This window comes from Carassius gibelio, chromosome A17 (assembly GCF_023724105.1).
Source record: "Carassius gibelio isolate Cgi1373 ecotype wild population from Czech Republic chromosome A17, carGib1.2-hapl.c, whole genome shotgun sequence".
NCBI classification, from domain to species: Eukaryota; Metazoa; Chordata; class Actinopteri; order Cypriniformes; family Cyprinidae; genus Carassius; species Carassius gibelio.
Window position 1 is genome coordinate 12,466,983 of NC_068387.1, and position 21,381 is coordinate 12,488,363.

At 36.7% G+C, this 21,381-nt stretch overlaps 1 protein-coding gene across 1 annotated transcript; it reads left to right on the forward strand.

Annotated features, from left to right (window-relative positions):
* Positions 1-10,304: 10,304 nt before the first annotated feature.
* LOC127933367 (N-lysine methyltransferase SMYD2-A-like) lies at positions 10,305-20,676 on the forward strand. The gene is made up of 12 exons (XM_052530317.1): positions 10,305-10,702; positions 11,786-11,852; positions 14,381-14,491; positions 16,083-16,143; positions 17,203-17,327; positions 18,106-18,173; positions 18,280-18,382; positions 18,779-18,889; positions 19,116-19,239; positions 19,595-19,769; positions 19,906-20,014; positions 20,161-20,676. Exons 1-12 carry the CDS (start codon positions 10,530-10,532, stop codon positions 20,242-20,244), a joined length of 1,311 nt encoding a protein of 436 aa, XP_052386277.1. The 5' UTR covers positions 10,305-10,529; the 3' UTR covers positions 20,245-20,676.
* The last annotated feature ends 705 nt before the right edge of the window (positions 20,677-21,381 follow it).

The following is a 21,381-nucleotide window of genomic DNA, read 5'->3' on the forward strand; positions in this document are numbered from 1 at the left end:
ACTTCTCCTTTTATCCTTCTGGAGCTCCTCTGTGTGACTCAAGACTGGTGAGTGGTGCAGGCATCGCTCATGATCATTCACTCCACTTTCACGGCTCTTGGCCCCCGCCCCACTCATTACAAATACAAAATACAAACCAAATCACAACATCTACATCATTTTGAAAGTAGCCAACCCAGTCCTCATTCATTTTCATCAGACAAGAAAGAAGTGACCAAAATATCCTTCAAATATTGACCTTTCATGTTCAATGCAAGAGGGAGTCAGTCATTCATTCAGGTTTGGAAGAACAGTAAATGATGACAGTATTTTCATTTTTGGTTAAACTATCCCTTAAAGGACCCCCAACATTGAATAAAGCACCGCTCTCACATCTGAAATATAGTTTCCCAGCTTCATTATTTTTCCAGTTTAATGGTATCGCCGCTTGACATTGTGTAGTAGAAAGTAGCCGCCAAAGAAACAACAAACTTAACTCTTTTTCCAGCTCACATGTCACCACACTTGACAAAAGGTCTTTGAGGTGGCCGACATCAACTATCTGCGCTCTTTGTAACCTTTGTTTGTGGGATAAATGTGTGAAGGCTGAGGTGCCATAAGACAAGGGATGACAAGCTGGACAGCTGCAGCCTGCAAACTCTAATCTTTAAGCTGCCTGGCTCTCTCAGTCCAATTGTTGCGGGCATGGCCAAGGAATTTCATTTATCATGAAATAGACACCCCTCCAAGAACTCTCCTCCTCTGTACCTCACTATAAATAACCTTTTTTTCCTGCAGTAGAAAAATAGCACATAACATCTCATTGACACACCATTCCAGGTAAAAAAAAAAAAAAAAGAAATGGGGGATTGACTTTAATGGGTGTTGAAAGACTTATTGGCCAAAAGAGGTCGCAATAATCTCGACTATGTTTCGACCTTTTTGTTGGCTCCTAAATGCCATTTGATCATGGAAGAGTGGCAGTACCAGTTGATGGACACGCCATCTGTCATTGTTTAATTGTATTTTAGAGGATCACCAAAGGTAATAATTGTATAAACAGAGACGATCCCAGTAATACGCTAATACTTGGGGCGAACCGGGACTCCTTGGATCAAAGTGTGCTCAGGAGAAAGGCTCAACGGGGGTGAGGGCATTGGACGTAAATGTTATCTTTGAGAAGAGACTCACTAAGGCATCTGTGGCTTGTGTTCCTCAACAACTGTTGCCAAGATAGTTAAGAGACAATGCAGATCAAGCCCAGGTATCCGACAGCTGTTAGCCAACAATAAATGGAAGAGGAGAGGCAGCCATGGAAGAAGTTACAGCATAGAGCATTCAGTCAGCCCCCTTCGCAGTTGTCGCTTGGACTATGTCCATCAAAGTCCAATTTAGGATGGCTATTGAGGGAGATGGACAATGCAGTTCTTTTTTTTTCTCCTTGCTTCTTGGGATGCCAGGAAGATGGAGCCGCTCAAACACACGTAGGCGCACGAGCTCACACACACCATAAATAAGACAATGACACATTGTTCCCTTGAAACCATGAATGTCTGGACTATGAGAAGGTCAGCCGAAGGAGAGCTCTTGTTGGGGAGGCATAAGCAACATGGAAAGAACACAAGAGCATGCCAACTGGCACCACGGCAAAGCACATTCTCAATCACTATCAGCGTGTTGACATGACATGATGTCCGCAAGAATCCGCTAGAGGAAGTCAGAAAGGCGTCACACGTCTCCATACAACTGTGGCCTAAATAAACTTCTCTAGATGTTCAAAAAGGTTTTTTTTCTATCTGAGTAATCTGATCGTTAATCTTACATATTCTTGGCATCCTTACACATATCAATTATTTATGTTCTCCATTTGCCTTTCTCAGGTAGCCTAGCTCTTATCAGAATATTGTCTAGACCCATAACAAAGCAGTTTAATACTTTCCGATGTAGTTGCAGATGAGGAACCTTTGAGAGATACAATATAAGAAACTCAATGACCAGATTAAGAGACTTCAGCATCCAGATATTGTGGAACATATTGTATTTTTCTAATCATATGATCTTCTTATTTTTATGAGCTGAAGATTGAAACACTAATCTAACCCAAGATTAGGCTCAACTCTACCAATGGTTTTCATCTACGGTGGCCCCAATAGTATTAGGATACTTAAGAGTAGATGTATATTTTAATATATATTTGATATATTTCAATATAAATCTTACTCTGGTTTCAAATACTGTAACAGTGACAGTGACATTGGGTACATTTATGATATTACAAAAGATTTCTATTTGAAATAAATGCCAGTGATGACAAGAAATGTGTCTGGAGCATCAAATCAGCATACTATAAAGGATTTTTTTATTTCTGAAGTATCATGTAACGATTGAAAACTGGAGCAATGGCTGCTGAAAATTCAGCTTTGCCATTACATAAATAATTTACATTTTTCAAATTACTGTATTTTACTGATTATGACTAATCAAACAAATGCATCCTTGGTAATAAGAGGGAATCTTATTTATAAACATAAAAATAACTTACCAAAACCATAATTTTGAACCGTAGTGTATACAGTATATCATTATTTCTTAAATGTATTTACGTAAAAAATCATTTGAACACATTGCGACATGTCCACTGTAACTAACTAATGAATCAATTAATTTATTAATTACAACAATAATAAAATAGAATTACAGGAAAAATAGGACTAGTAATAAAAAAGGGTTTAATATCTTTTGTTTGCTAATGTTACATAATTGTAAAGTTAAAAGTCGCTAAAATCCCTTTTTGGGACAATTTTATATAACATTCCATATATTTCCAGATATCACAGCACAGTTTGTATTATTTAGCACTGAATTTTAAGTAACCGTGTATTTAAGTATTTGGATTTGAACCCACATAACCCGGAACAGCAACTGTTTATTGTCAAATCATCTGTTTTTGGGACCACTATTAGGCAAAAGCACTATTAGCAATACCAATGCCACAAACCAATAGAGATGCAATTTAATTTTTTGATAAACAGTACAGGGATTACACAACCTTCTCTCATGAACATCACCTATCCTAGGAGGACTTGAAAGGATTTCATCATGGAACAGCAATTAACTAAATGCAATCTAACCCAGATGCAATAAAGACATTTGGTAAATGTAATATTTTCTGACGAGGATGCTTCGGTCATTGTGTTTAATCCACAAAGAAGCCTCCCCCCTCTCTCCTCAGACAATCTCATCCTTTTCATTCAATCAAAACATAAGCACACAAGAACATGGTCAATTCATCAAATCTGTACGCTAGGACCAGCTCAATAATATTAGGTCCTTCTACTCCGTGATGGGATGATTTTTGGAACAAGCCAAATGCTTATACAAAGGCAAGCACAACAAATAATGTTTAAATCTATTCTTCACGTCAACTGCGAGACATTCAGATTTCAAGATGTGCCAGATAAAAATCAGCAGAAAATGGTTAAAAGAGAAAATTGCTGTTGTAACAATAAGAACATTTTGAGCTAAGAAAGATGGCGTCTTAATTTTTAGAATTTGTTTTTTATTTCCAATGTTTATCTTGTTAAACAAGAAATGTCCTCATCCATATGAAACAGGTCATAGGAACATCTGTAAATGGTTATAAAACAGCATCTGTTTAGCATGCATAATGTCTCGCATTTAAATGTCCAGATGTCCCGTTTTACCCATATTAATAAAATGATTGTGGTGGAGGAATTAAAGAAAACTGCTCTCATCAGCTCAGTAGAGGGTGGGCTTGTATAAGCACAGCAGGGACTACATCAATTCGAACGTTTGCCTTTCTTACTTGAGATCATAAAAGAATATGTGAATCTAGCTTTAGTTTAAAAAACGATTTCTTACACGTATGTCAACTTTAATGTTTTTTTGACATTTATAGTAAAAAATTGTCCTTTCAGTGTCCAGTATATAAAGTTATATCAATTTGAATTGAAACTGAAATCTCAATGATTCTAAAATAGCGATGCATGTATGACAGGCGCTTACACTATAGTAGGTACCACAGAATTACAATTATGATAATACTTACTCTGAAGCAAGATCTTATTTGAAATGCAGTGAGTTAATAATAAGTGTTACGTTTGCCACAACTAATGTAACTGGGGTGAATGTAACATATATCACATTAATTATGTCATTCATAACAGAAGTGAGACTATCACCAACTTCAGCTCAGGTCAGTTTTGCACCTGTTTTGAGTGAATCAGGCAGTTGAATTCAAAGCTTCACAGTGTAAACAGAGATCAGCATGGTGATATTACAAGGCCATAAATTTTCCACTGAATCTTAGCAGAGCATTGTCTACAACTGTGGGGAATTTTCTTAAAGCACTTTATGGGCCAACAATCGCACATTACTCATATCTGCAACAGCTGCTGGTAGAATTCTGTGATGTGACCTAAAGGAACTGTGGAAGAAGAGTATGTGGAACAAAGATTTTTTAGGGGAATTTTTGCAAGTATGTTTGTGAACAATGGTTCCTTCACATAAGGCACTTTATATTATCATACAAGGGGATGTTCAAAAGAAAGGTCAGCGGATCAGAAATGACGGCAGATAATTTTTTTTCTTTTCTTTTTTTTTTTTGTATTCAGGGTCTAAACTCAATGAGCTCCGAGTGTAGCGTTAAGCCCTATGTTTGTTAGGGGGAGATTTAAGGGTTCAGACTGCTCTCTGTCATCTGCACAGATTGAAGCATTTTATCATATCTGAGTCTCCTTGAGAGCTAAATCTACTTATATATATATTTATTTTATTTTTTTTCATTCCTTATTATTTTCTTTAATTCAAAATGACAATCTGGACTATCTAATCCATCTTCCTTTATTAGAAAAAAAAATATTACTATTATTCCCATAGGCTCTGCCCTTGCTAATATCAAAAATGATTTAGTATTTAGGACATGGCGACTAGGGAAATACCAAACAGAGGGGGGGTTTATGTCCTAAGAAACATTGTATTACAAATTAATCAAGAAAAGAAATGAAAATGATTCACAATATTATTCATTATTCACAAATGGATAGGTGTATTCTTCATTGATGGCATTATAAAGGGTTGTCTCTTTGATTTGATTGGGCTGCAGGGTTGGATAAAACCTTTAGGTGCATGTTTGTGTCAGATCCTTGCATTTATCTGAAAGGTGATTTTATTAAATTTTAATACGGAGAAGAATGGGGCAGAGAGGGAACTCCGTGAGTCATTTCTTAATCTTTGATCCCTCCCCTCTGACTGCTTCATGAGATGAAATTAAAGCACGATGGAGTCTCACAGAATCCCCTGTCAAATTTCACTGTGAAATGTAACATAAAAGTATTCATAATATTTGAAAATGGAAATGTTGTTATAATAAAAAGAAATAGAAAGCCTTTGCATACTGTAGACTGGGTCATCTGTAACAAAAAGGTGGCCACAAATTAAAGGGGGGGTGAAATGCTATTTCACGCATACTGAGTTTTTTACACTGTTAAAGAGTTGGATTCCCATGCTAAACATGGACGAAGTTTCAAAAATTAAGTTGTACGTTTGAAGGAGTATTTTTGTTCCAAAAATACCTTCTTCCAGTTTGTTACAAGTTTCGGAAAGTTTTTTTCGAGTATGGCTCTGTGTGACGTTAGATGGAGCGGAATTTCCTTATATGGGTCTTAAGGCACTTCTGCCGGAAGAGCGCGCGCTCCCGTATAGCAGAGCACTGAGAGCACTACAGGCATTCACTGATCAGAGCGAGAGACCGAATTGTCACAAAAGAAATGTGTTTTTGGTTGCCAGGGCAAGACAACCCTGCACAGATTACCAAAAGAAAACAGCATTAAGGGACCAGTGGATGGAGTTTATTTTTACAGAGCATCAACGGAGTTGTGCAAGTGTTATTGTTTGTTCCCTGCATTTCGAAGATGCTTGTTTTACAAACAAGGCCCAGTTTGACGGCGGATTTGCACATCATTTATTTCTTAAGGATAATGCAGTCACAACGAAAAAGGGTCACGATCGTGTGTTGGAACCGCAGGCGGTGAGTAAAACTGCTTCAAATATCTCTGTGTTGTTAACTTAGCTATCGGCGCGTAAGCACATCAAGTAAACAACATGCGATGTTGTCATCAAACTGCGTTTCCACATGTACAGCTTAAAAAAAAAAAAAAGACGACAAAGTGGAACTTTTTTTTTTCATTTTCCAAAACCACTAAGCAAATATATACAGTTTCAGTACATACCACATAGAGATGTTGTTGCTGATGCTGCTCTTGTTAAATTTCAGCCTCTGGATCTGATTCTGGATCATAAATAAACGCTGAATCTGACTGTTAGCTATGGTTTGTTTTGGTTGGTTTTGTCCTCACGGTAATGCCACAGCTTCCAAACGCTCTCGACGCAAAAGCTTACTCACGCTCGTGATTCTTTAGCTCCGCCCACACGCCACGCCTCCAGACGCTTTGTTTTTCCGGGAAAAATCGGTACAGACTATCTTTCTCTTATGAATATAATAAAACTAAAGACTTTTTGGAGTTATGAAGGATGCAGTACTACTCTATAGGTACTCAAGATTAATAGGATATTGAGTGAAAATGAGCATTTCATTTTCTGTAACTTTGCCAATAGGACTAATAGATGATTTGAAAGTGAATACTGGCCTTACTTTACCACCCTTTAATGTAGGATCAGTTGGAACCATTCAGACATGAAAAGCTCAAACATCTTTGTTTTCAGGGTTTCTTTTTTCTAATACCTAACTGATGCATTGGTTCGTTTTGTTTGTCATGTTTGTTTGGAATAATTTCTCCACATGCAATTCTTTGCCAAAATTCAGATATTCAGATTGATACTGGAAAACAACAACATTTGTGTTCACAATAGCAACACCTTTGCCTTATATATATATATATATATATATATATATATATATATATATATATATATATATATATATATATATATATATATATATATATATATATATATATATACACATTAGGTTTTTCTGTTGTTGTTTTGTTGTTGTTGTTTGTTTATTTTTTTTGTTTTTCGATCCCAGAGTATTGGAGCAATAAATTGTTGTCTCATTGAGTATAACCAGAGACAGTTTAACTCACTCTCACCAGCAGATGGGAATATTGGAGAGCATGTTTCAGCATGCAGTGCACTATATGGACAGCAGATGGAAGCAGACATTAAAGAGTCACTGTGTGTATTCTGTGTGTCTTTGTTGATGTGAAACACATGTAAACCATGACTCTTACAAATTACCAGTTGTGCTTTTTTTTATTATTGTACTTTCAGCTCGCTTTAGAAAAGACACTTGTATGCGCTCTTAATGTGATTATGTAATGATGTATAAGTAGGCTAATCAGTAGTGATTGTTATTAGTGCTAATTTCTCTCTAAGAGGACTTGTTATGGCCCATATAGCAGGATGTACTTAAATTATAGTGCCCACAGTTGAGAAAAAAATAAATAACACAAATAAATACAACAAAACAAACATATAAATTAAATAAATGGTGCTTTTCACGTTTTTTATGTAGGTTTAAACGAGAGATTTTCAGGTACAGAAGTTGTAATCTAATGTATAACTATAGAAAAAAAATTATCAGTCAGAGAGCAGTTACAGATGCATTAAAAAGGTTTTTAATGGTGAAAATGTAAAACGTTTAATACTGTGGAATTATTTAAAAAATGAAGACACTTTAAACCTGAAATTAAAGCCGCCAGTAGGTGGCAGCAAATCACTGTTAATGAGCAAATCATTGAGATTCAACCGATTCATTCAAGCGCTGATTCACTCAGGAAGTGCTGTTCAGAGACGCAAAAGAATCTTGTGGACTTTGGGACCATTTTCGTTGGCAAAATACAGCGAAACAGACGATTTGGTTTCTAAAATGTAAGTCACTTGATATTAAGTTTTTGTTTATTAAACTGTACGCTGAATAAAATCATCACATTTGTAATCATGCTAATATTTGGAGAAAAACGGCACTCTTTGTATAATATTGGTTAGGGGAGAGCAGGGGCGAAAGTACCATTTTTCAGAAAAACTTCATTTTAAAAGATAATGTTGTATACAGAGATATATTTCTGCTGTGGTCAGTAACTCAGAAGTGTGGTCTAACAATACCAGGTTGTATTTTGTAGAAATGTAGAAAGACTTCAGTATAATTTCACTTTGAACATAAGTTGAACATTGTTACTTTCGACCCCATCCGTTGGGACGAAATTAACACACAGGTGGGTCAAAAGTAACACAACAATATAAGCTAGATTTTTTTTCTGTTAGTCTTATTTTTCTTAAGTATACCTGATTGTGACCTTGTTAATAAATAACTGCAAACATATTATGTCCTTTATCTTTGCAAAAAAAAATTATTAAATTACATTTTCATATTTTCATTTTAAATGTAAGTTTAAGTTTCATCAGATGTCTTAAAACCTGACTGTATTTTTTTATTGTAAATTTCAATGTATTTTTATATAATAATAAAAAAAATTCTACAGAATGCACAATATAAAAATTTTATCACATTAGCATAATAAAAAAACTCTAAACATAATGTAACAGTAGACCTATTTATGTTTCCATCCAGTTGTTTTTATGCATGAATTGAAAATGTGAATTAAAACATCTGGAAACACTGCAAATTCACAGGTGGAGGTGTAAAGGCTAAGATATGGCTAAAACCTAAATATAAATATGACGTAGCAGCTGCCCAGAGAGAGATGTTCCTCTATGTCCAGAAACACCCTCTCAAAAACATCTGGATAAAACCAGACCTCTGTCTGTCTTTCTGACCCTCACTCAGACATATTCTTTTGGTATAATATGACATTAACATTTGTAAGAAATGATGCAAGACACAGAAATTCACAATATAGCTTGCACTGGAACAAAATAAATACTTTTTGTGACTGTAGCGGGACAAAAGTAACAACTGTTACTTTCGTCCCGACAGGAACTCCTGACATTTAAACTCGTTGCATTTGAAAATGCAAACTTTAGGATGTGTTAAAGCACTAAATAACCTGTAGATTGATCATTACTTTGACACATGAAACAAGAAAAACAACACGACTAATAAAAAAAAATTACCGCTTCAACAATTTACTTTTTGTACTTGAAAGCAGTTTTACGGACCTAACTTCGGGAAACGATGAGGAAATCACATGATATTTCTCAGCTCCGTCAAGAATTGCATGCTGAACATGCTGTCATAGCTGGGAATGCAAATGAAGAAAGAGGCTCGGAGAGCCGTGTTACTTTCGCCCCGGTTCTCCCCTAACATAGATATTAAATTATATAAATATGAAATATGTACAGGGGCATATTTGAATTCTGAGGCATTAAGGCTAAATCAGGTGCACAAGTCTAATCTACTAGACTACATCACTTAGTGCATGCTGCACAGAATGGGTGTGTTTTTGTTTGTTTTTTGTAAAGTGAGACGCATACTCAATAATATCAGATCGTTAAATCAACAATTACGATATCATAGACTACATATAACGCACACCCTACAGCACTGGCCCGATCGGGCAAGTGACCGTTCTGTCTCCTGTCCCGAGCGTCATTCACTGAAGCCTCAGGCAATCGGGCAGGGCCCCTCAAGAGGTAAAGCCCAGGGGGCCCTTATAGTCTTAATGCTGCCCTGATTGTAGCCTATATGCAGCGTGCAAAGAGTGCTCCCTTTTAAATGTATTAAAAACTGTCACTCATTCATCATGATCTAACAAAGTAAAAGAAGAAAAAAATAACATGACTACACGGTGAAGAGTTTTTAAATGTCTGTGGTAGAAAAAAAAAGTTATGAGCATGATCAGCATTGGACAAAAAAAAAAAGAAAACGGTGACTGGAGCGGTGAGGGCGTGGATTCCAACCTTAACACATCTGATTGGCCATTGCGTTTTAGAAATCAACAAACATGTCTCTGATTGGCTACATTGCTCACGGATTGATGCTTTTCAAAGAAGAAGATTGACAGTGGATTGTTTACCAAATCTATTTTGTTATGCTATTATTACAAAGAAAACTGACATTATGGGCAGCTTTCCATCTAAATGCAAGCAGAAGACTATGACTAATATTATATACGCTAAACTCAAATCTGACCGTCCCCCTCTGTCCGAAGGAGAGGAACAGGGATGTCCATGGGGGGAGTGCATGCCCCCCTGGTCCCACCTCTAGGGCCGGGGCTGATTAGTAATAAAATAAAACAGAAAATTGACCAAAACTCACTTCCGCCCGATGACCACGTGATGGCGCCATGAAGCCAAGTAACGAGGTGGGAGGCGGACGCAGGCTGCTCGTGGACGGGCTTTAGGACCGCTGAGCGTGTGTGGCACTGTTGAATTCCGCCTGTCTACTGGTTGGTGCAGCTCGGTTTTCGGAGTCTTTTCGCCGAACATGTGGTGTGGCAATGGTGTGACTACACTTGCCGCAGTCACTAACACAACCGACTGAAACCGTGACGCCGCTTTCTGACTAGGGCAAGGAAGTGTGACACGTGAGCAGCAGGTCAAGAGCGATGAAAACCGAAGGAATTGAGGGTACCGAAAGGTTTCTGAGCCCCGATAAAGGCCGGGGACTCAGAGCCACAAAGCATTTCAAAGTTGGTGATCTAGTGTTCGCCTGTCCGGCGTATGCTTACGTGCTGACAGTGAACGAAAGAGGCGGACACTGCGAATGCTGCTTTACCAGGTCAGCGCTCCTTATAAGTCCACGTCTGACACTTTGTTTTTGTGTACGAGTCTAGATCCTCGATGCATGTTTACGGATATTTCACATGACAGTGCATGCACGTATAGCATCGTAATAATAATATTTATTAACTTTTATTATAGGACATAATCAAATATTTAATGACATCTTTGACAGGAAGGTAATCTGCATTCACTTCGGGACTGATCCCTCTTAAAGATGGCTGGCACATGCTTTCTGTTTGCACTGTGTTTAAATGCTGTTGGGTCGTGCACTGGGTAGGGTGACCCACTTAGTGAGTGCTGTGGATGAATGTTCAGTGTAGTCTTTCTTTCCAGGCAGTCAGTCAGTAAATTTGACTGGAGATGTGTGTGATGGACTTTCTAGACTAGATAAATCCACAACATGCAATGACAACATATCTCTACAATAAGCAAATGTCAATTCAGACGGAGTATGTAAATTATTATATTCTGGCTTTAATGAAAGCTTTTGTTGGGATCGGTCCAAATCATTACAGCTGGTGGTACATCTGAGGTACAACAGCAATACTGTGGAGTTTAGAATCAGTTGTCAACAGTGAATTTGTCTGATCATTTTTGCATCTTACTTGCACTGAAGGCACTGACTTTCTTCCATGGAACAAGAAAAGAGATGTTAAATTTGGTATGAAATAAGTTTTCACAGTATTTTTTGGATCTGGTTGTGAACAACTCAACCATGCATATTGTTAATCAAGCGTTGTAATTTTTTATCAAAATGTTGTGACTTGATTTTCTGGTGACCTAAGCAGGACTTCTCCAATCATTTAGTCAGCTTACTCTGCCTACATCTCAAAATCCTGTCAACAACGATGCAAAGAGCCTATAAAGCTAAAATGAATATTCTCCCACCATTTGCTCACTGTCTAAAAACTAATTTAATTTGTATAGAAAAAGTATTTTACAGTTTTTGAAAGGCATAAGGGTGAATAAATGATGACAGAATTTTGGGGTGAATTCCCTTCAACATAGATTGAAATAATGGCATGCTTAAGGTTAAATTCACAGTCATCTGATCAATGAAACTTTATTCCATTCGCAGGAGAGAAGAAGGGCTGTCGAAGTGTGGAAAATGTAAACAGGCCTATTACTGCAATGTAGAGTGTCAGGTAAGTCTGTGTTTTGTGATTTGAATGGGTAGTTGAAGGAAATTAATGGAAGTCTCTGTGTGAATTTGCTCCATGATCTTTGTTTTGCAACATGAATAATGATCTTCTTTGAATGCTATGTAGTGATTTAGTGAACTGGTCAAAGCTGTTACTATAACATGGAATGGAACACTGGAACGCTGTATTGACCAATCAGAAGCCACAACCTTAATGATATGTTCTAGAAAGTAAATTTGGCTTTGTCAGCATATATCAGAGCTTTTTTCCCTTTGCTTAGTACTTACACTACAGTGCTCTAATTGTGAGGATGATCCCACTGGAGCAGCGATAGCTGAAGTGCTTTTCCTGTCTATGAGTCAGAGTCTCAGAATGAATTGCATTGATAATGGACTCTCTTTACCTGGAATCACACATTGCAACCTTGGTGTTAGCAGTTCGAAATCAGCTGGACCTCCACCACTCTTTGCTGCCTACAGTATTTGAGACTGAGTAAATACAGCTGGATAAAACAAAAACTGTGATTATTTTAAAGGGGAGTGATTCTTTTCTATACACACTGAATATGTGGCAATAATATTTGAAATATTAGTTTTAAAATATATTAGCATAGATGAGTAATTCAAATTGTAGTTATATTTCACAGTATTAATATTTTTACTGTTTATTTTAATCAAAATAAGTGATAATGAGTATAAGAGGCTTTCAAACTTTTGAGCAGGAGTGCATCTCTCATCAATGCAGTAAGTGCTGAGCGCCAAGCAGAGCAGAAAATCCAGATCATCAATAATAGATTTGCACTCTACTACAAGGCCCTTCTGTCTTGTCCCTGCTGTTTTTGTGGCATTAGAATCAGCTTATCCATCATTACACAGCTGTTTGGTTTTTCTTTTCAGACTTGTCCCTTCATTAGTCTTTGTTTTTCTGTCTGAACTGAATTGCAAAATTACACAGATGAGCATTGTTTGTCCAAAACATACAAATTTGCTTAAAAATGTAATCACAATAAATAATCCACACGACTCCAGTCCATCAATTAATGTGAATAACTTTGTTTGAAACTTTCCATAATGAAAGACTACAGTAGATGGACTTTTTCACTGGAGGAAGCATTATTAGACATTTTTTGTTTTAAAGTTAAGAAACCTTAATGGATTTGTTTCTTGCAAACACACATTTTCTCTTCACAAGACCTTAAATTGATAGACTGGATAGATTGAGCTACATTATATGTTATCGTCAGCTTCACCGAGGAGGAAATGAAGAGCATTTTTGTGTTGTCACCTCAATTTTCATGCACCATTCTCTGTTTAAAGGTGCTGTAGGGAACTTTTGTAAAAAAATATTTTTTACATATTTATTAAACATGTCATTATGTCCTGACAGTAGAATATGAGAACGGTAATCTGTGAAAAAATCAAGCTCCTCTGGCTCCTCCCAGTGGTCCTATTGCCATTTGCAGAAACTCCATCGCTCCCGGTAAAAAATAACCAATCAGAGCTGCGGTCCGTAACTTTGTTTGTGTTCAAAATGTAGAAAAAAGTATATAATAAGTGAGTACACCATGAATCCATTTTCCAAACCGTGTTTTTAGCTTGTCCTGAATCACTAGGGTGCACCTATAATAAGTGTTTATATTCGGACTATTTTAGATTGCTTCGGGGATACCGCGGCGGAGTAACCCAGTACCTTTGTGATTCTTCATAGACATAAACAGAGAGAAGTAGTTCCGGCTACGATGTTCTTCCGCAAGACGCAAGCAGTTCTGTTTATTAACCGCTAGAGCATCAAAAGTTCCCTACCGCAGCTTTAAATGACAGAGTTTCACCCCAAAATTACGCCATTGATTTTGACATGTCTGACTATTGTGTGCAAATTAACAGAAATGTTTTGATAGCACCACAGTATTAGCACTCCTTGGAAAGTAAGGAGGCTACAAATGGTTGTCTCTGTCAAAGAAAGAGATTTTTATTGCAGAAAAAAATTAACCTGTTGTCCATTTAAATATAAAAAGCAAAAGCCAAAAAAAAGAACCGCAAACCAACATAGTTTAAGCAGTGTTCATGGAGCAAGTCTGTGTGGACGGTTTATTTTAAGGGACTTGGTTGTTGCTTTATTCCTAAATTGAGCTGGAAGGCCGCACTGTTGCTATGACAATCTATCTCCAATGCATTAGGGATCAGTTTCTGTTTGCTCGCCAGAACGCAAGATTTAGTTTATACATTGCCCAGTAGCCTGCGAGGCAGCCTGAGACTAATTCAAAGTCTTATCTCAGGGATTCTCAAAATCACCTTGAGGCTCCATTCAATGTGGAAGCATGACTCCTCAAACGGAAGTGAGCCGACATGCGATCAGTTATATCAGAAGCATATCATCTCAAAAAGAGCTGTGACCCTTCATGCTGGGTTTTATTGAGCTCGGAAAGTGTTTTGTTTGTCAGAGTATATGGTATGATCTGCCGATGCAATACAAAAATATGCTATATGTTTCAAATATGTGTGAAAATAAACCTATCCTTGTACTTCCCTCAGAGAGAAGACTGGCCCATGCACAAGCTGGAGTGCTCAGCCATGTGTGCATATGGAGAAAATTGGTGTCCGTCAGAAACCGTACGACTGGTCGCCAGAATAATTCTGAAACAGGTGAGGACAACCTGCTTTTTTGGTATGACTCTTTGTATTCAACTTTAATGTAAAAGTTCACCCCCAAAAATACAAATAGTCAACATGATTTCATTTTTTTTGTTGTTGTTGTCTACAATAGATATATTTTATATCATATTTAATACTGTTTACGCCCAGTGCTGTCAATCACAACACACACTGGCCCAGCTAACCAATCAGCACATTTCATATTTCAGAAGGCAGGCTTTCGTTTGATTCAGGAACTATTGGATCCGTTCATGCCAGACTGGGGAGGGAGGTGTTGTAATAATGTAAAAATGTGAAAAATTAATAGTTTTTCGAACAACCTAGTATGAGAGCCTGTTCTAGTACACCCCCAAAACAAAATCAAGACTTTGTAAAAGAGCATAATAGGACCCCTTTAAGTTCACATTGTCTTCAGATCCTGCAGCTCTACATGAAATGTATATTATTTTCTCTGAATGTACTGAAAAAACAGTAGTTTTTATGAAGGGGAAGAGACTGAGGAATATTATCGCCACATATATGATTTGTGCTATTATATACGCTTTTCAATTTTATAAAATATTTTAAAAATGACATGTATTTTTGTGATGGTATAGCTGAATTTTCAGCAGCTATTACTCCAGTCTTCAGTGTCACGTGATCCTTCAGAAATCATTATAATATGCGGATGTGGTGCTTAAGAAACTGTATTTATAATGTTGATCACATGCCATGGTGCATTTTTTCAGTCTTCTTCAATGAATCGAAGGTTCAAAAGAACAGCATTTATTTGCAACAGAAATCTTTTGTAGAATTATAAATGTTTTTGTCACTTTTGAGCAATATAATGCATAAAATCCTGCTGACCCCAAATTTTATAAATTAATAAAAAAATCAACCTCCCCTATCCAATGGGATTTTTATTCATGTGCCTGAACACATACACAGAATATTGTGGGAGATCATATGCAGCAAAAACAGCACACGTCTCTGCTGTCTTCAAAATCCAGCCAGATCAAGGAATTTCAGTCGACAGGATGTTACACAAACATTGGATTTAGATGTGCCATGTTGCCTTCCAACCTCCATATGTTGCCTATGAAGGCAGCTTTTATCAGGTTTCAGACACAGGCAGAGAGGGACACTGAAGGAACTCGGATCTTTCGGTGACACCTGTTACATTGTACAGATGATTAACCTTCACAGGTGTAAAAACATGGATTGGTTTTCTTTTTTTTAACACAGTAATGCAAAGGTCACCAGTAGTAATATTTAGTTTTTTTGTTTTTTTTTTAAGAATCAGCACAATCCAGCGCACAGCTGATGATTAAGTCTAAGTTTAGATTTAGATGTAGCATTTTCAGGGCTGCTCTGGCACATATGATGCTACCATGTGTTTTTCATTGATGTCTTTTTTTCCCTGAATGCATCAGCCCCGGCATCTCTATGTGACTCACTCAGCCAACACATGGTGCTTTGTGTCACACAGTTGGCCGGAAAACTTATGTTTTATCAAACACTGAAACAAGTATTTATTTTGCATGTTTGACAGTTTGCAAGGGTCACGTCAGATCTAACTTTTAAACATTTTCTTGCTTTTCAGAAGTGCCAAACAGAAAGGACTCCTTCAGAAAGAGTGCTGACTCTTACAGAATTAGAAGCACGTGAGTGTCTTAATTGCTCCAGACATTATCATCATATGGTTTTAAAAATGCAAAGGCTTTTGCTTAAAAGAGGGTTGGAAGTTGAAGTCAGTAAAGCCAGAGACTGCCCACACCTGTTTAATGACCCTTAACAGCTGTTCTGTTGGCCGTCTCAGATATATGACGCCTAGAGTACTAGGACATCAAGTCTTCGTCTGTGTCTCAAATTGTAACTAGTGGAGCCACAAAAAATGTCAGACATTGTACGTTTAGTTGTAGAGAGAGCCATTTCTGCTGTTCCCCTGAAATTAAATTATATATTTTTATTCTACCCAAGATTCGAATTCCGGATCAAGGCTCTATTTTTACAGCTGAGGCTCGAGCATTACTTCTTGTTCTAGAAAATATTGAGAAGGGTCAAGAACGGGATTTTTTAATTGCCTCTGACTCAAGATCATGTCTTCAAGCACTTGAATCTCTAAAAACTGATCATCCCATAATTGTTGAAATCTTAACCAAATTAGATCTTTTAAAGAAAGATAACTTTAATGTTATTTTTTGCTGGGTTCTAAGTCACATTGGACACTGCTGCCAGGGATGCACTTGACCTGGAAGTATCTGGCTGTCAAATACCACCTTCTGATTTTAAACTAGCAATTAAGTTATATATTCAAGACTTACCCATGGGTATTTATTAATAGGCGAAGTTCCTCCTTTATGTCTTTCATGTAAAGTTCCTTTGACTATTAAGCATATTTTGTTGAATTGTAATTTTTATGATGCTGCTAGAAAACGCTTTTATTCAGAAACATCCTTGCATGCAATATTTGAAAATGTACCACCTAAATGTAGTTTAGATTTTCTATCTTATGTTAAGTTGAAATGTTTTATATAATGTAAATCTTATGGATGATACTGATCCTTTTTGCCATGTAAATAGCCATGATGCTAACATGGCGTAAAAAACGTAATAAACAAACAAAATAATTATTCTACCCAAGTTGTGGCATAACCTTGATGTAAGACTGAAGCATTTATGAAGTTGAAATGTTAATTAAATTTTCTTTACACGTTTGTCAGATCTGGACAAGCTAGATGATGAGAAGAATGAGATGAACGATACAGACATTGCTGCACTACACCATTTTTACTCCAGACATCTCGATTTTCCTGATAATGCAGCACTCACCGAACTCTTCGGCCAGGTGAAGTCAACTGATTTCCATTTTCTATCCTATTCTATTTATTATTTAAGGCTTGGGTGTCAAACTCAATTCCTGGAGGGCCGGAGCCATGCAGAGTTTAGATTAATTAAAAACCCAGCTGATAATCAAGTCCTTCAGGCTTACTTGAACTCTATATGGTATGTGTGTTGGAGCAGGGTTGGAACAAAACTCTGCAGGGCTCCGGCCCTCCAGGAATTGAGTTTGACCCCCCTGATTTAGAATATGAATGCATGTCTTATCAAATAAAAATATATTTTCTCAAATATAAAAATTTAATTTAATACTTGGTTTATTTTAAAGGCAAAGGTCACCCAAAACATAATGTAGTCAGCCTGTAAAAACTGTATGACTTACTTTCTATTATGGAACAATGGTAACCCAACAATATCATCTTTTATGTCCCACAGAAGAAAAAAGAAAGAAAGGAGAGTAATTGATGACAGAATGCTCAATTTTGGGTAAACTTTAAGGAGAATGACAGACTCTATTACTTTCACTGTATGGAAAAAGATGTGATGAAAGTGAACAGTGACCCTGATTGTCATTCAGTCTAGCGTTTCTTTATATGTCCCATGGAAGAATGAAAGTATTGTCCATTTTGAAAAAATCAAACATTCTATATTTTTCACTCCAATCCGTATACTCCATTCGTAGAAAGTTCCAAGTCTTTGTGTCCATGATGTTAATGCGGGGAACATTTTACACACCTGGATGTCCATCTCACCCACATGCTAATTCCTCCATTTCTACACCAAAGGTGAACTGTAATGGCTTCACCATTGAAGATGAGGAGCTGTCTCATTTGGGTTCTGCTGTATTTCCAGAGTAAGGTTCATAGAATTCAAAACCATTGCATTGATCTGAATTTATTAAATACTTAATAGTAATTTTATGTATTTTTCTGTGTTGCTGTTGTGGTTTTTTGTAATAGCGTTGCTCTGATGAACCACAGCTGTAGCCCAAACGTGATTGTGACGTATAAAGGTACTGTGGCCGAGGTCAGAGCCATGCAGGACATCAGCCCTGGAGAAGAGGTTAGATGAGCCACATCATGAACATGAGGCGTTTAAAAGAACATTGCTGCTTGTATCACTATTCATTAATAAAATGTGTCTCAAATTATACACTCAATGTAATGCTCAATTTCTGCTGAAAAGCAACCGCTCTTCTGTCTTTACTGACTGGCCAGGCCTAAAATGATTTCCAGTGGTGTCACTTTCGGGAAGCCTTTGTTGTTTATTATTTGCATGATTTGCAATGGAATTATAGCCATTGTCATTAAATTGTAATGTAAAATGCTTTGTAATACTTTCAAGTCGGTATTGAATTTCCTGACATCTATCATCTCATAAGTATTGCATAATCATCTCATTACTAATTTAAGTGTGGTATATTGTGTGACGTTTTTTTCTTTTTTTTCTCTTGAATAGATCTTCAACAGTTATATTGACCTCCTGTATCCAACAGAGGATCGAATTGAACGGTTGAAAGATTCTTACTTCTTCACCTGTGACTGTAAAGAATGCACCTCTAAATCAAAGGTGAGTGCCATTTTAACCCTGTAATAACAGGTTTTCAGAAACGTGACTGATGTAGAAAGGTATAGAAATCATTATTTTCAGTTTGTTCCACATTATTATTATTTTTGTGTGTGTGTGTGCATATTGGAACATGGTAAAAATGTGTAATAACGGTTTGAATAAAAATGAATAATAATAAAAGAACTAAAGTTGATATATGTGGAATGACAAACTCCTCTTTTTTTAGGACAAAGCCAAAATGGAGATCCGACAAAAGCTTAGCACACCTCCAGAGGAAGAGGAAATCAAGCAGATGGTGATGTATGCCAGAAATGTCATTGAGGAGTTCAGGAGAGCAAAGCACTACAAAAATATCCTTCCTTGGCCTTTTCTCTTTTAGTGTGTGTGTGTGTGGTTTATAGTTTTGTGCTATTGCGCAGTATTTTGAATATGGGGCAATCCAGAGACAGTGGGATATTTTTAGTCTCTACTTGACAAAGCCATACTAGCCTTTGGGATATGTTGTGTCACATAACATAGACTAGTGTTTTTTTACGATTCACAATTGCTTGTGAAGTCTGAGAAAAGGTAGACCGAAGCAGAGCGATGGTGCTTAACCATGCTCCAACTTTGTCTAAGACAACATGCACTAGCATTAAGAAGTTTGAGGTTTGTCTATATACAATTGATTTTGGTCTGACTAAAAGTTCCTTGACTGCTAAGTACCCCCTAGTGAACTGTTGGAGATCTGTGAACTAAGCCTGGAGAAAATGGGTTCAGTCTTTGCCGAAACCAATGTGTACATGTTGCACATGATGTATCAGGCAATGGGAGTCTGTCTGTATATGCAGGATTGGGATGGAGCAATGAAATATGGCGAGAAAATTATCCAGCCCTACAGGTAATGCTGGTTCCAGTGCATTTCCTCTCTAAATGTCTTCTTACATTTATTTACATTATTTGCATTTTAAAAGTTGAATAATAACGAACTCCTATGTCCACTTTATTATTAATATTCATTGTATATATCTTTCTAGTGTGCACTACCCTCCTTACTCACTGAATGTGGCTTCTATGTACCTGAAACTTGGAAGATTGTACCTAGGACTTGAGAAGAGAACACAAGGAGTTAAAGCCTTAAAGAAGGTAAGGTGTTAGCGGTGCTAATGTAATAATAATTCAGTAGTAGATGTGGGTGTCCTTTTTGAAATCTAAATGCAAAATATGAATCACTGTAGATATTTTGGGACACATTTAGGCTTTAAAGATTGTTGTGGATTAATTTGTCACAGGCTCTTGCAATCATGGAGGTTGCCCACGGTAAAGACCACCCATACATCACTGAGATTAAGAAAGAAATGGAAGAGCAGAAATAATGTGAACACATGGAGGAATATGCATCAAACGCTGGCATGTGTCTTAAACCACTCCTGGGAATATTAAAACAGAGACGTCAGAATTGTCTGTTCATCTGAGATGTCATTTAAATGATTTTTAGGTTTGTAAATAGATGACCTGAATCTGAAATATTTTGTTGCTTGTATTGTCTGCAATCTGAACAAATGTGCTGCACTGTTTTCTGTGAAGAAGGGCTAAGAATTAAGAATCATATCAATATATGCCAGGTTTTTAAAAAGATATTTTGCCCTAATGTAGCAACAATTATTCTTGTTTTCAATACCTAACGAATGTAAATCATTTATATATTCTCAATAATGCAAAAGACTCGGATCACTGACACGGTTTTACTTTTCTGTTTGCATGGATATTGTTTTGTGTTGATTAAAATATATCATGGATACTTTTGAGATATTGTACTTCCATTCGATCAGTGCATTTCATAGTGTTACTTACATTATAGCTTATTTGTTAGTTAAATGTTTGTTTATCTGTTAAGTATTGTGCAATATTGGAAGGTGGCATGGCAAAAAAAAATAAAAATTAAGTATTGCAGACTGCCACATGCTAAATTTTAATGTGACACTAAAGTAATAAATTGCTTATGACAAAAACTGACTTTATGGATTACAATTTATATATATAAAAAAAAAAGTATAAAATCACTTATAAGTAAAACACATTATGTAATTAAGCCATGGTATTAACCAGAATTAAAATAACACATTTATCTTTGAATCACTAAATACATCCAACATCTTGTGATCGTCATCTGCTATTGTTTTTGTCATAAGACTCTACATAAGCTGTGTTGCATCCCTGGCAGTAACCATGGTGATTAAATCCTTATATGGCTCTCATACCATCTGTTATGACCCAGACCAGAGCGCGTGTTTGGCAGAGCACTATGGAAGCAGTATGGTGCCATTCATCTCCCCACAGATCACTGCATTCAGGAAGACAAACAGGAACAGAAGTGTAACCATTCAGAAGTGTATAACAGCACAGGATTAGAAATAATTACGCATAATCACAAATCATTTGTGGTGCATTTATTATGATCACCAGTTTGCTCAAAGCCAACAATACAGATAAGATAATGGTGTTTCATATAT